The sequence below is a fragment of the Rhinatrema bivittatum genome, chromosome 7 (assembly GCF_901001135.1).
Source record: "Rhinatrema bivittatum chromosome 7, aRhiBiv1.1, whole genome shotgun sequence".
Lineage (NCBI taxonomy): Eukaryota > Metazoa > Chordata > Amphibia > Gymnophiona > Rhinatrematidae > Rhinatrema > Rhinatrema bivittatum.
Genome location: NC_042621.1, coordinates 67,286,383 through 67,301,315, shown reverse-complemented (window position 1 = coordinate 67,301,315; position 14,933 = coordinate 67,286,383). Strand labels below are relative to the sequence as shown.

General features: G+C 43.0%; 1 protein-coding gene across 3 annotated transcripts in view; it reads right to left on the bottom strand.

The window, feature by feature from the left end:
• PHKB (phosphorylase kinase regulatory subunit beta) overlaps nucleotides 1-14,933 on the bottom strand; it is a 601,073-nt gene that overhangs the window by 21,163 nt on the left and 564,977 nt on the right. For 2 of the 3 annotated variants that reach the window (XM_029608470.1, XM_029608473.1), the window contains 2 exons: nucleotides 10,687-10,777; nucleotides 8,810-9,012 (listed from right to left, as the gene is read on the bottom strand). In XM_029608470.1, coding sequence (XP_029464330.1) covers nucleotides 8,810-9,012; nucleotides 10,687-10,777 — 294 coding nt within the window. The remainder of the gene's footprint in view (nucleotides 1-8,809; nucleotides 9,013-10,686; nucleotides 10,778-14,933) is intronic. The other variant, XM_029608471.1, reaches the window with a different exon arrangement.

Here is a 14,933-nt window from a genome sequence, read left to right as displayed (position 1 = left end):
ATGGATGATTTTAATGATAGGTTACAAATTTTAACTAATAGATAAGAAATTTCATTTTTGAGTTCCTTCAGAACCCTAGGATGCATACCATCCAGTCCAGGTGATTTGCTAGTCTTTAGTTTGTCAATCTGGCCTACTACATCTTCCAGGATCACAGTGACTTAGTTCAGTTCTTCTGACTCATCACCCTTGAAAACTATCTCCGGAACTGGTATCTCCCCAACATCCTCATTAGTAAACATGGAAGCAAAGAATTCATTTAGTCTTTCTGGAATGGCCTTATCTTCCCTAAAAGCCCCTTTAACCCCTCGGTCATCTAACAGTCCAACCGACTCCCTCACAGGTTTTTTGCTTCGGATATATTCTTCTTCTTCTTCTTAAAGTTTTTATTATGCGTTTTTGCCTCTACGGCAAACTTCATTTCAAATTCTCTCTTCGCCTGTCTTATCAATGTTTTACACTTAACTTGACAATGCTTATGCTTTATCCTATTTTCTTCTGATGGATCCATCTTCCAATTTTTGAAGGATTTTTTTTTTGGCTAAAATAGCCTCTTTCACCTCACCTTTTAACCATGCTGGTAGTCGTTTTGCCTTCCTTCCTTCCACCTTTCTTAATGCTTGGAATACATCTGGACTGCACGTCTAGGATTGTATTTTTAAAAAACTTTCATGCCTGTTCAACACTTTTAAGCTTTGCAGCTGCACCTTTCAGTTTCCTTCTAACTATTTTCCTCATTTTATCAAAGTTTCCCTTTTGAAAATTTAGTGTAAGAGCTGTAAATTTATTTATTGCCCCCCTTCCAGTTATTAGTTTAAATTTGATCATGCTATGATCACTATTGCCAAGTGGCCCCACCATTCTCTCACCAAATCCTGCGTTCCACTAAGAATTAAATCTAAAATAGCTCCCTCTCTTGTTGGTTCCTTAACCAATTGCTCCATGAAGCAGTCATTTATTACATCCAGGAACTTTATGTCTCTAGCAAGTCCTGATGTTATATTTACCCAGTCAATATTGGGGTAATTGAAATCTTCCATTATTATTGCACTGCCAAATTGGTTATCTTCCCTGATTTTGCTTAGCATTTCATCATTTGTCTGACCATTTTGTCCAGGTAGACGGTAGTATACTCTTATCACTATACTCTTACCCAACACACTTGGGATTTCTACCCATATAGATTCTTCTGAGCATTTAGTCTCTTGTATGATCTTTATCCTGTTGGACGCTATACCCTCCTGGACATAAAGTGCCACCTCCCCACCAAGTTGATCCTCCCTATCACTGCGATATAACTTGTACCCTGATATAGCACTGTCCCATTGGTTATCTTCCTTTCACCAAGTCTCTGTGATGCCAATTATGTCAATCTCATCATTTACTGCTTTACACTCTAACTCTCCCATCTTACTTCTTAGACTCCTGGCACTGGCAGACATTTCACAAGAGGAAACATAACAAAAGGTCTGTGGAAATAATTCTCTGTTAAAATGATCATCGGGGGGGGGGGGGGGGGCACAGTAACTGCACGTCAACTTCGAGCACCAGCTCTTTATGTTCTCAATCACAGCTTGCAGAAAGTAAAGCTATCATCTTCTTCACATACAAAAACACAGAACTGCCTTCTCTGGGAATTGGTTTGCCAAGACATTAATGTATGTCAGACATCAGTGAAATGCCATTTACAGACAAAGCCTTTTCTGACGGTAATTGCTTATGGGAGTTGTTCTGACAGTGGGGAAAGTAGAGATGAAACGTAGCTGATAAAACAAACCTTTAGAGATCTCTTCTACTAAAATCTGACTGACATAGCATGGTGGACAGAAGCTGATTGGAGGTCTTTACAGTAATAGGCCTGTCAGGCACTTGATCTATTTTAACATGAAAGCCAGAACACAAATCAATAATGAGAGTCCAAATCAAATCATTATCAGAACAGAATGCTATTTCTGTGAAAAGGTTAATTTTGCTCACTGGAGTGGGTGATAACAGTGAAATTGAAGAAATTGAATGTATAGGATTAACCTTGAGAGAAGAAAGAAGAGTGGCATATTCTGATTGATTTAAATAAGATTGGAGAGTTGGTAATGTGCATAAGCGGGCAATCTAGATAAATGGCATTTGCTGGGAGAATGGAAACCCAAGCACAATTATGACCACCGCCAGGAACACTATATCATTGCTGCCTATTGGAATGGCATTAAAAGGGCAGCTATGCCCACTGTGTCTATGTTCTGCTAAAGCAAATCAGTTCCCCTTGATTGCAGCTTCCATCTCCCTTCCTTCCTTCTTTGGAGGTGCTTGAATTTACATTAGGTCAATATTTGGCTTAATATTATTATAACAAAATGTATTTCACCCACAAGGATGTGCTCTGCTAGCCATGCTTTTGAGGTGCAAGGTCTGTTTTCTGATGAAGTAAGACAAAGAATTCTGCTTCCCATTTATCCCTTATATTCCGTCTGTAGAATCCCTTGAAAGCTCAGAGGCTGAGGAAGAGTTTTTACCTAGACTTCCCCTTCCTAGCACCAGGTTACATGTTTTAGCCCTCATGTATAAGAACTAGAATAATTTTCTTTTCTCAGTTTGATGAAATCTAACAACACAGCCTTTACTTTGTTGTTGACAGCATGCAGTGACACAGCCAGACAGAGATATGATGGCAGCAGCTACTGCAGAATGTATTAATGCTGCTATTTTGGAACAAGCTATAAAACTACCTTCTTATTCACTGTGATAAGTTTCACGAGGCCATCTACAGTATATTATACTGTAGATAAAGCACTGTGTAAACTATGCTGCCCATGAAAGGTCTTGTGTTGATACTATATATGACCAAGGGATTCCATCTGTTGGTATTTAAAATCCAAATACAAGCATGAAGGCAGAAAAACCTGGCCATATGGCACGAGGCAGCTGGGTATTTCTCTATCTATTATTACTGGATAAGGGCAAAAAGCAAAGCTTCAAAGACATTTCATACAAATGAAGATCCAAATTTGCAAGTTAATATGAATAAATGATCGCGCTTTTAATGCACTGGTCTTTTGGGATTATCGTGGGGGATTTATTTTTCAATAGGCAGAGAAGAACTACTTGAGATGGAAAAGCAATGCACAGCTTGTACCAGGCACTGCACACTTCTGACCATCTACTGTCAAATGTTTCTCTCTACAAGCAGAAAGCAAGATGCAACAATTAATTCTAAACTATAGCTTTGAACAATAAAATATTCATGTTAACAGCACATATTTGTTCACAAGACTCTTCTAGCACATCAGAAAAAGAAATGTTACCAAACTGACATGTTTATACTTGAAGTCAAAGTACTTTATATTTCTCTTCTAACGCAAACATAATACACTTCTATGCAGGCAGGTGACAAACTCATTCAAGGCACATTTCTGAAGCAAATTAGGTGAAGTGTAATGAACAGGAAGTCAAAGAAGCTGCAATTCCGCAGGCCAAACTTGTTCAGCATTCACTATATTTCAGTTCCTTTACTAATGACGATTTAACTCTTATTAAACGACTGCTATAAAAAAGCAATTTTGCAGCCATCTCGCACAGGGGTTCTCAACTCCAGTACTTCGGACCCACCGACCAGTCTGGTTTTCAGGATATCCTGAATGAATACACAAATAAATTCCCATCACACTGGCCAATGGGGACTCGAGGATTGGGGCTGAGATTCACTGATCTAAGGAATGAAGCAGCCTAACATGGTTTCTGTCCATTTAGTACCTCCTTCCCCTTGGCTGGCAGGCAGGCAGATTAGTGAGGGTAGGTTTCATGTAGAAATTCAGATTCCTATGACTGAGAAGCACAGTAAGACAATATCGCAGGGAGGTGTTGGTGCCTCCAAGCTTGGGAAAAGCAGAAACCATCCATAGACAGGAGAAAACCCATTCACCCGGATACACGAAGGGGGAGTGGGTAAAGCACGCTCCAGATTGACAAACTGAACCCAGATGTTTAAAATATGAAAGAATCTTAAGCTTGGGAGAACAGAGGAAGCTGGGGTTTCTGAGTATAAAAGTGAAGAGGGAGTCATTGTTAGGGACTGCAGGTAGCAGACCCATCTCTGATGATGTGTACCCCTTGGTGACGACGCAGCTGTAGAGAAGCTCCAGCAAGCGCCAAGGCAGGTGAGAGGCATCTGAGTGCAGGCTGGTGGAGATAGACCTTGACCACTGTCACACCTGTACGCAGTAGAGAGCAATGTTTGGTCTCATGAGTGGTCCTCTGACTACTCCTAGCCCCTTTGGACCTGCCGCACGGAGCAGCAACTGCGACAGGGCGAATGGTGGTCGAAGGGTGAAGACATCAGATGAAGACGAAAGGAATGAGACAACACTCAAAATACGTGAGGGTATCACGGAGACGAAGTTGCTTGAAGAATTAAAAAGGATGACTCAAGGTACGTGAGGATTTCATGAAGAGTCACAAGGTCACCCATCCTGAACAGGTACTGCCATGACAAGTGCCCTACACAACCGATGAGGGCTGGTTGCAGACCACGCCGGCCGGCACGCCCTATACAGCCTGTGTACGGCAGGTCGCAGACCACGGACGCGGTTCCCCAAACAGGTAGAGAAAAAGACAGATCCAACGATGACGCAGACGAGGCTTGAACCGGAGCATGCTTTGCATGGCCAGTAAAGACAAGGCAAAGGGAATGCCAAGGTTCAGGTTAGGACAGTCCATCGTGGAGGAGGACGAGAGGATGAGACGACATCTGAATATGAAGACGGTCTGGATGTGTGAAGACTTGAGACCATGGACGATGAAGACAGACATGGAATTCCAACGAAGAACATAAGCCTTGAGAAGCTGGATGGCAGAGAAGTCCTAAGGAGGCCTGGCTCCTTGCGAAGGCGAGGAAGGCATGAAGAAGAGCCCCTTTTGTAAGGCTGAAGAGGCGACTCCCACGATGATGTTAGAAGAGCACCACACCTTTGCTGTTCCTTTAAATACTGAAGAGAGAGAGCTGGGCTCGGCCCTTAGGGGGAAGCAGTGCAGGACCCTGGACAGCGATCCTGCTGAAGACGCTGAACTGCAGGAGCAGGAACTGGAGCTAGGCTGCAAACCAGGCCAAGGCCTTCAGCTGCTCCCAAGCCACAGGGAGAGCACCGGAGGCAGCTCCACGCCACAGGTGAGTCCGGGGTTATAGGCCCTTCTCCCTTTGGAGGGCCCAAGATAGCTTGGTGGCCTCCCGGCCACATAGAAATGCAGGCAGCGGCCTCCTGGCCACATGGCAACGCTGGCAGCGGCTCCTGCTGCGTCTGAAGCGTGTCGGCGGCCTCCTAGCCACGTTGCTAAGAGCAGCACGGCTCTGGCCATGAGGGAGTACGTCAGCAGCCTACTGGCTGCTGAAGAAGGCAAAAAAAAGGTGGAGAGGCTGCCTGAGGACAGAATCGTAACAGTCATTATCAAGAATGGACTGGGACTCTCACTTCAAGTTATGAAACAAAACAACTGGACCCAGTACAGCAGGCCAAATAAGTTGGACTTGATGGCCAGTTCAGAGACAGCATTTCAATCATCCACTCATTATCAGCTGCAACATGAGCAGTAGTCTATTGCAGTTCAAAGACATAATTTATTTTTAACAGAAAGACGCTAACATTTCTAATAAAGCTGCAGCCTTCTCTATCACACAGTATCTGAGCAGCCATGGTTTTTGGTGGTGGGAGGGCATTTAGGGAGCGTGGGAAGAAGGCTCAGTTGATAAGGGTGCTTACATTACTGGCCTGAACACTGTTCAGGAGCCTGGGATGATAGGAAGCTCAGATTTAAAAGACAGGGAGAGAAATTTTCGAAGCAATTCTTGCAGGGAACACAGTGCTTTACCTGCAGGAATTGGAGGAGAGGGCGGTCTTTAAAAACCGCTCACCCTACGTGCGGGTAAAATAATACGCGTTGTGCCGCTAGGTGTGTAATTGTACCTGCGGTGGAAGGTTCTTGGGGGCAGGGTTGGGAAGGGATTTTCAAATAAGTGCTTACTTGGGACTTTTCAAACATTCCCACATATTTTTAGGTGGAACATGTACCGGCACAGGAAGGAGGTGCTGATCTGTGAGGATACTTTTCATTAGGCAATTTTCAAAGGGAAGATTACCCCTCCCCCCCAGCAAAAAAACCCAAACAAACCCATAGTGGGGTAGCAAGTGTGACTGAACAGCCTGTATTTGAAGGTCTAGAGAGGAAGGGGCAATGCAGACAGGTGGCCATAAGTCAAGGAAGCACTCAAGGCCCATCAATCATTCTCCCAACTCCATCTCATCCCCAGCAGTCTCCTATCCCCCTCCCTGTAGTCCATCCACACCAGTCTCCTCACCCCCACTCTCACCCCCTACCTTTTCTTCATATTCTCCTAACCTCTTCTTTCTACCCATCTTCTCTCCCCATCCCATTTCACTCCCTCTGCACTTTTTTTTAATTCTCCCCCTCCTGCTTAGGCATTACTTTGACACTTTTTTATATTTGGGGAAGGGGGGTTTAATACCCTTGTGCCTGCTCCACTCCCTGCAAACACCTTAAGCCTGCTCTGCTCCCTATTTCCCCCTTAACCCATCCTTCTAGGTATCCTTCCCATCCCTCCACTTCCCAGCAGGTTTGGTTCATTCATTCCTTCGCTGCCTCCCGTCCCTCACCTCGCCTCAGCATGTTGAGCTTCCCTTCAGCAGCAGGCTCAGTTCACCTCTCAATTTCTGAGTCCCCCTCCACCATAAGCTTGCATCACATCTCTGCTAGGCCTCTGCTTACCCTAAGCATTGCTTTTGCTTTTTTTTTTTTTATTTTCTGGAACTGCTCCATCCCTTGCAGCTCTTTCTCCTGGCACTTTACAAATTCCAGGCCAGAGCCAGTCCCATGACTGCGGAGTCCACACAAGACCCTCCGCCACCTGCATGCTCTGATCCCTGGTAGCTCAGCAGTCAGCGTCTTTCCATCTGCAGAGTCACAGCTGCAGGTGGTGCTTCCTGCCCTCAGCTTGGGAACCCTGGAGAACTTATCTCCTGCAGGATAAACGGGGGAATTATCTTTTACCTTTTGTGAACAAGGGAAACAATATTCCCCTTCATTCCCCCTCAATTCAAGTTCCGACTGCAGGCTTTTTCAATAATGAAACTGCCAAGGGGGAGCAATTTTTTTAAAACTTTTGCTCCTTTCTTCATCCTTCCAGTAAAATATCTTATATACCCAGATTACTGCAGGACTGGGAAGAAAAGGGCAGATATTTTTGCTCTACCCCTACCTTTTGACCCTTTCCAGCTAACATACTCTCTACATGCTTTGGGCTTTCTCTTAGTTTTCTACCTCCTCATTCTTTTACAACTTATTTTCTGGTTTTCCTCTCATTTCTCTCTCATTTCTGTTATTGTTCCTCTATGTGTATATGTAGTTGTCTCTCCAGCTCTATCTTCTCTCACTTTCTCCAAGTTTCAACACCCTGCTGCCGCTTCCAGCCCTCTCCTCATTCCTTCATTCCTTCATGCCTCTTCCCTCTCACAACTTCTCTTGGCTTACCTCCCCTTCCCACGTAATTCCTTTCCCAGTTCTCTTCACCTCTCTCTCCAAGTTCCTTTTGCCTAACCTTTCACCCTGCTTCTGTTTTTATCATAGCCTATGTCCTCTCTTCCAGCTTATACCCCATCTCCTTTCCCATTCTCACAACCTGTGTGCCCTCTCTTCCTCACAGCCTGAACCCTACTCCTCTCTCTCCTTCATAGCTCTACTATAAGCTCCTCTTTCCTTCACAGGTTCTCTGATCCTCTCCCAGCCAGGATTCCTTCTTTCAGTTCCTCTCCCAGACCTTCACAGCAGTATTTTGTCTCCCAGCCAGTATCCCCTTTTACAATCAATCAATCTTCCCATCTCCCAGTCAGCATTCCTTCTCCACCTATTATCATTATCCAGCAATTTTCTCAGCCTCTCTCTCACCTCCCTCATAGCTCTTCTGTCCCTGTCTGTCCATCCCTCTACCAGAAACCCTCCCAAGTGAGGCAGACTAAACCCTCCTCAAGGCAGACTAAAGGCAGGAAGCCTGTCATACACTGCTACAGATCTCTGGTCCCATTTGCGGCCCACTGGTCAGGTATTCCACTGACTGCAGGGAGGTGGGAAGCAGTAGTGGAGAAGACACATGTGCTTGTTTCCTGCCTGAACTCCCTTGCAGCCCTGCAGTACAGAGCTCTCAGTTTCCAATTAGCATGAGTGCAAAAGATAATATTGGGGGTGATCAATTACTCACAGTGCCCAAAGAACTGGTGCCTATAGTGGCAGCTAAGAATACGCCATCCTGTTTTTCTCTGTACATGTGTTCTTCCCAGCAGAATCTCTGCATCTGCCTACTCCATTAGATGTATTCTCATAATATTGCATCAAAGCCCATATACATAGCAGAGAGGGGAGAAGCATAAATAATGAAGAGAGGATAACATACAGCAAACCTTATTTTTTTTTTTAATTGTAAATTGATGCACCTACACCTTGAAGAAATAGTGAACAAAAAATAGATAAGGCTATTTATCTCACCTAACCAATGTCTCTAATATCAGCTAAAAGGCTAATGTAGGACAAAATACTAAGCAGGATTTTGTATTTAATCTGGTCATTATCAAGCAGAACTCTTAATGTACATCTCTGAGTTCAACTATGGCTTGTACAGATGAATTTTATATTTCTTCACTTTTGTGCTTAAGCATTCTGGAGAATTAGTACTGCCTATTACACCATAACCTAGATACAAAGATTTCATTTTTTTTAAAAATAGCCCAAGAGCAAACAAAGGCATTATACTAACCCAACTCGTATTTTTAGCATGCCACTGAAAAGCTCAGGAGAGTTTGAGATGATCCAGCCAATATGAATTACAAGTTCTTGCTGTAAAACAGCTTCTCGCTCATCATGGGAACTACATTTGTTGTAGATGATGTCCTTAATTACCCCTGGAGACAAGGGGTTGGAAATAACCTCTTCTTGATGACCAAAAGCCCCAAGGGTCACCTAAAAACACAGTATATAATCAAGATTTTACAACTAATATTGAAAATTGTAGATCTTAATGAATTAATATTATCTCAATGTACATAAAAGGAAAAAAGAACTGAGGACTACTTATCACATGTAATCATTACTATCACATGGCTCACAACGCAGTAATTAGAATAGGACTTGTCTTAATAAACACTTAGCTGTCTTCCTCTAGTTTCTTTTTTGATGTGCTATCTCAAAGCCTTTGGGGTCTGCAGTCCTATCAACTCAATCTTAAGGATTACACATCCTGGAATTTAAATTTTAACCTCTTCCCTCCTCCTGCCCCACCATCAAAGATATTCCAGTTCATTCAGACCTTTGATTATCCCAAGAAGGAGTTTAAGGCAAAGAACTAAACTGTTAATGATAGAAATAATAATCAGGTTAATAGATTTTAATTTAATAATTCAAGAATGCAAACAAGCTAAAATAAAAACTGCTTATCCAATAAAGAGTTGCATCTGTTGGTCACAGCTGCATTTTACAGGTAGCTGGACCATTTCCGTCTAGGACAGAGTATAATTTGTGTATAAATATATTTGCTTCCTTCTAAAACCACTCTTACCAGAATCACTTGAAATAAAGTATATTCTTGTATTCAGTGCTTTATGTTGTATTTTTCCTAACCCTTTGTTCTATAAAAACTCATTTTTCATTTGAAATAGAAGCTCAAATATTTTCAAATCTAACTTCAAGATTATCTGTGCATATTATTTCCTTTAAGACAGTAAAACCTCTGAGGCATCAAGTCATAAGATTTGCAAAGGCAAACACTGGCATCAAGTCACATGCAAGAAAAGTAGCAGCAGCTGTGTAAATGTTACGCAAAAACACCCAAGTCACAAGAAAAGTTATGCACACAATGTAATAAAAATAGGTGGTGGAAAAAAAACCCAATGATACTGAAGACAAGCAATGATAGGCCATGCTTTTCACAAACTTGACTCACACAGATGACAAAGCCCCTTTTATTAGAAGGCAAGTTAAAATGTTTAGCTAATTAATGCACAGTAGCTTGGTGGGTTTTTTGTTGTTGTTTTTTTTTTTAATAGAAGAGATCACACTGCTGTTATGATTAATAGATTTATTCTTCTTCTTTCTGGCCTCTGACACATGGCTTGGGGTCAGTCAGAGCGTCATCTTCTGATCTGCTCTACCACTGGAATTGGCTGCAAGGGAAGGGAAACCCACACCGGGGGGGGGGGGGGGGGGGGGGGGGGGCATGCAGGGAAAAGGAGGGGAAGGGCAAAAGTAAGGCTCCAGGGAGAGCTGCTGCAGAGAAGAGGGGGGAAAAGGAAAACCTGCCCATGCTTGTTCCAGTCTTCTGAGGACTCTGCATGTCTATAGTGTAATTATGTAGCACTGCAAATTCAGAGAGAACCAGCACAGCATAGCTGCAGGCCCTTGTGTCCCAGAAGGCACTTGAGGGATGAGGATGCCGTTGCTAAACGAAGAGCAAGCTAAACTGCTCCCTTAACATTTCCTAGGCAGAAACGATAAAACTTACACTATTGTGCAATCAAAGGTCATCGATTATATGTAATAAGGTACACTATTTAACTTTTAAAAAATTAAGTGAAATAGATAAAATAAAAATTCTTGGAGTCTATTTTTCATTTAAGCTCTGAAAATTGCAGGACTTACCTGTTTGCCCTGAACTAAAACATTAGTAATTGACGGTGCAAGGCTGTCCACTAGTTTACCTAAAAGGCTGGCTGCACAGCGCACAACAGACCTGAGGGCAAAACAAAAAAAAGGCAATCCTACTGGGTACCAAATGCTAGTTTAATGAATTCAAATTGTTTTTAAGTTCCTTCATTACACTATAAAAGATTCCAACAACCAATGATGTCCAAGTACATATTTATGTTCAAAATCCTAATCTTAATTGATCCAGAGAACTAATCCAGTACCTGCCCTGTGGCGTCTTCTTACCGTGCAGATTAAAGACATCAGCATCATATTGTTTGAACTCATTAAACCATAGAGCGCTCCTATCCAGTACTTCCTGCCTCCAGCGATGCAAATCTTATTCGTTTAAGGCCTCAAACATTTGCTGGGTGAAAAGCTGCACGGCGACTGGCTGACAGGGTTTCATTTCGTGCTGTAATCACCGTGCTTCGCTTTCTCAAAGATATATTTTATTTAGGAATATCACAACATGAAAGGAAACTGGTTTGTGTTTTACCTGGACATTAAAATGCATCAGCAGAGCTTTAGCTTTCGTTCTGAAGCCACACATGGCACAGTGGTTTATTGTAAAGGCTCACGAGTTAGAAATAATCCTCACAAAGCATTTTGTTCACCAATTTTCAGATATTCAGTAAGTGAAAATAAATTTTTTCCTCCATAGTTTCTTTTTCACTAACAACATAAGAACATAAGAACCTAAGAACCTGCCATACTGGATCAGACCAAGGGTCCATCAAGCCCAGGTTCCTGTTTCCATCAGTGGCCAATCCAAGTCAATCCATTCTTTCTTTAGAAAATATATTTTAAGATTTCTCCTGTAGTAAATCCTTATAAGATGCTTCTAGTTTTTCATTCCTAGATTAGGGTTTTTTTTCATACTTAAAAACATTGACCATTCTTTTCAAGTGTCTTTGACAAGCTATAAAAAAAATTGTCTGTCTGAGGAGTGAACCCAGAACATGCAAATATTTATTTGATGACTTTCTTTTAAAATAAGATTTCTTTTGCTATAGGCAAACTTTCATATTTGAAAGCTGAAGAAAATCAAGTGGCAGATTTATACAACTTCAAGAATAGCCCTCTCTTTGCTCAGCAGGTTAGTAACTATGGGGGCAATTTTCAAAAAAGCTGGATAACTAACTAGGGGGATATTATTGAGCAAAATCCCAGGAACAGAAAACTGCCCATCCCTCAATGGCTGCAGCTAGTCACAGAGTTCCACAGGAAAAACTATGCATAACTTGTACGTACATTTGGTATACACTATGCAAACTGTGATAATAAGACCTTTCTGAGTGGACTCTGCCTGCAGTTAAAGCACACACAAAGCATTTGTGGACCTGGCTGAAATTAATGTTGAAGATCTGAGAGTACAAGAGTACTCAGGGACCTTCAGACCACATGGGCTTTTGAAAATTGCTCCCTTTGCTATCATCATTAGCAGAAGTAAGAGACTGTGACGGATCCTCTGCGAGCAAAGCAATTTTTACACAAGGAGAGCTAGCAGGGAAAGCAAGCAGAGGCATGGCTTCGGGAATGCTAGCCAGCATAGATCTGCTGTTAGAGACTATTCCAGATGGCTTGCTGTTCCATCCCTTAAAGAGACGCACAACGCTCATTTGAGGGCAAGAGCTTTTTCAAAAGCAGCCCCCCCTTCCCCCTCTGGAATAAGTTCTCTCTAGAGATCTGGCTGGAAAAGGTAAACAGGTAAAATGACAGTTTTTTACCTGGCCTTGAATGGCTGAGTGACTTTGAGGATGAGTTTAGAGCTGTTGGCGGCACTGGTCTTAACTATTTGGCATGTGAGAAGGATGTGAGAAGAGACATGCAAGTGCGTGGTAGTTATTTGTTTTTGAGCGGGGGATTTATTTGTGTTTAAATGTTTGCTGGCTTTGTACGTATATAGTTGTCAGATTCATGTACTGTATTTTAAAATGCTTGTACACGCTTTGGGTTACCTCCGACGCTGGGAATGTAGTCTAGAAAAATATTACGTTAAGTAAATAAAAGGATGTGTGTGCATGCATGCGAATGCATCGGAGGGAGTGTATACGTGAGTGTGATGATTTAGATGTGTGCATGGCAACCTTTAAGCAAAAGGCAGCAACAGCTTGAAGATGGGGTGAAAGATGTTTACACTAGCAGGACTACAGATCCCAGGATTCCAGTCACCTAGTTTGAAAGCGGGGTGGGGGGGGGGGGGCTGAGTCAGAGTGAGGCTCCCTCAGCTCCCCAATAGGCTGCTAAGGTAACAGAGCCGGTTGTAGGAGGTGGGGATAAAGGGACACCTGGCAGTGCTGAGAAGGATGACACAGATCCAGATGGACGTTCCCATTTCTGAGCTAAGGCTCTTGTCTAGAAATAGCAGGGAAAGTGTGGCCATTCCCATGGGGGATCTGGGGAACATGTGCTGAAAGCAACAAAAGGTTAGACTTTGAAGTAAATGTATTACTGCAGAAGGCGAGCCCTGACAGAGCTCACAACTCATGAGAAATCCACAGAGGGAAAGCCCTAAAAAGAAATAAAAGGAGACAAAGAGGGTGAAGGAAAAGGGGGCCTTATCCAAACCCCAGAGAACCCTCATCAAGCAGGCGGCCAGTTTCCAGGAGAGGAGCTTTTGCTATACTTCAAGTTTAAGGTTATTGGCTAGGACTTGGTTTGAGAAAGAGAGAGAGGGAAGCTCAACATTAAAGGCAGTAAAAAAAGCTGAGCTGTCTGCACCCAGACGTATTAGGCTGAAGTTACCCTAACCGGTGTTGGGGCAGCTCGCATGGGTGTTAATTGGTTAATTTGTGCTTTGAAACTCTAACGTTGAAAATGCTGAAGCCATGTAGTGAAAGTTTAGTACTTCTGAGCTGTGCTTGATAAGTTCTGCTCCCGTATGCTTTTGGGGAAGCCCTGAACATTTCAGTTGAAGCATACCTCCACTAATTGTCCTTAACGTGTGCTGCAAACTGCAGGCTAGAAGGGTTCGCCCAGTCAATCCCTTGCAAACTCTGGCATGGAATCCTTTCAGCCCAGGAGGGGTAAGACTATGAGAGGGGCCTTTCTGCTTACCTTTCTATCTGCTTGAAAGCTTAAAGGTTTGAGCTCTCTTAAGCCTTGCCAAATACCTGTTCCAAACTCTTACTGCTGTGCTTAAGTGTTAGCTGTTAGCGAACAAACAGATTTGGGAAATGTAATTGTGGCTTGGCTTGGAGTCAATAGTAAGCACTTGAATGGTACAAGGGTTTTGGGGGACAGAAGTAGAACGTTGTCAGAATTGCCACAAGGAGATGAAAGTCCGGTTCCAGGTATTGTCTGGCAGTCAAAAAGGGAGATTCCCCCTCCGTGGTTCTCAAAAACAAAGTGAAGCAGAGAATCTGAGAATCCAGTCTTCTGCACAGAGCTGGGCTGACTGACTGACACTGGTATTAAACTCATGACACAAGATTTGCCAAGGCTAGGGATAAGGATCCTTTCTGCCTTATTGTGAGAGGTAAAAGATTTATGTGCATGGGAGATTCTGGATAGAAAACCCATTTATGTGTAGAGGATGCTCCACCTCCTGAAAAATCCTAAGAGCCAGCACTTGACCTTGCTCACTCTAACTCTAGAAATCAGCCCCCCAGAGACCCTGAGACTACTCGCCACACTACAGTGAGAAATGTGTGGGTATGTGTTTGGGGCAAAGTGAGTGGGTGTCTGTGAGCGTGGCAGTGTACGAATGTGTGTGTGGGGTTTGCATGTTTACTCTGAAAATGCATATGGGGGGTGGCTTTGAAGGCGCCTTCTGGTGCCATCCATCATCAGCTGCTTCAGTTGTTTTTTTTCCTGTCTGTCTGCCTGGGCTGCTCTGTGCCAAACTGCTGGAAGAGTGGGGACGGGGAGGGAATGCTCTTTTAGTCAACCTTCTGCAACTTCTAATAGTTTCTCATAAAAAGCAATGGGGAGTATATTTTTGGCTCTGTTCTCTGAAAATACTGGCCAGATGTTTCTGGTTTTCCAACTCATCCAAGATAATCATATCTTCTTCCTGGCATGCCAAATTTGGTGAATTTCATTATCTTTTCTGGAGCATTATTAAGCCTATGGATGGAGAGCCTGGCATCAATCCCTTTTTATGTAATTCTTTCCAACATTTTGTACATTGGAAAGCATAAAAATGTCTTGCCTTGTAAAGTCAGAGCATGACACAGAAGCACAGATGGATGGGTTTT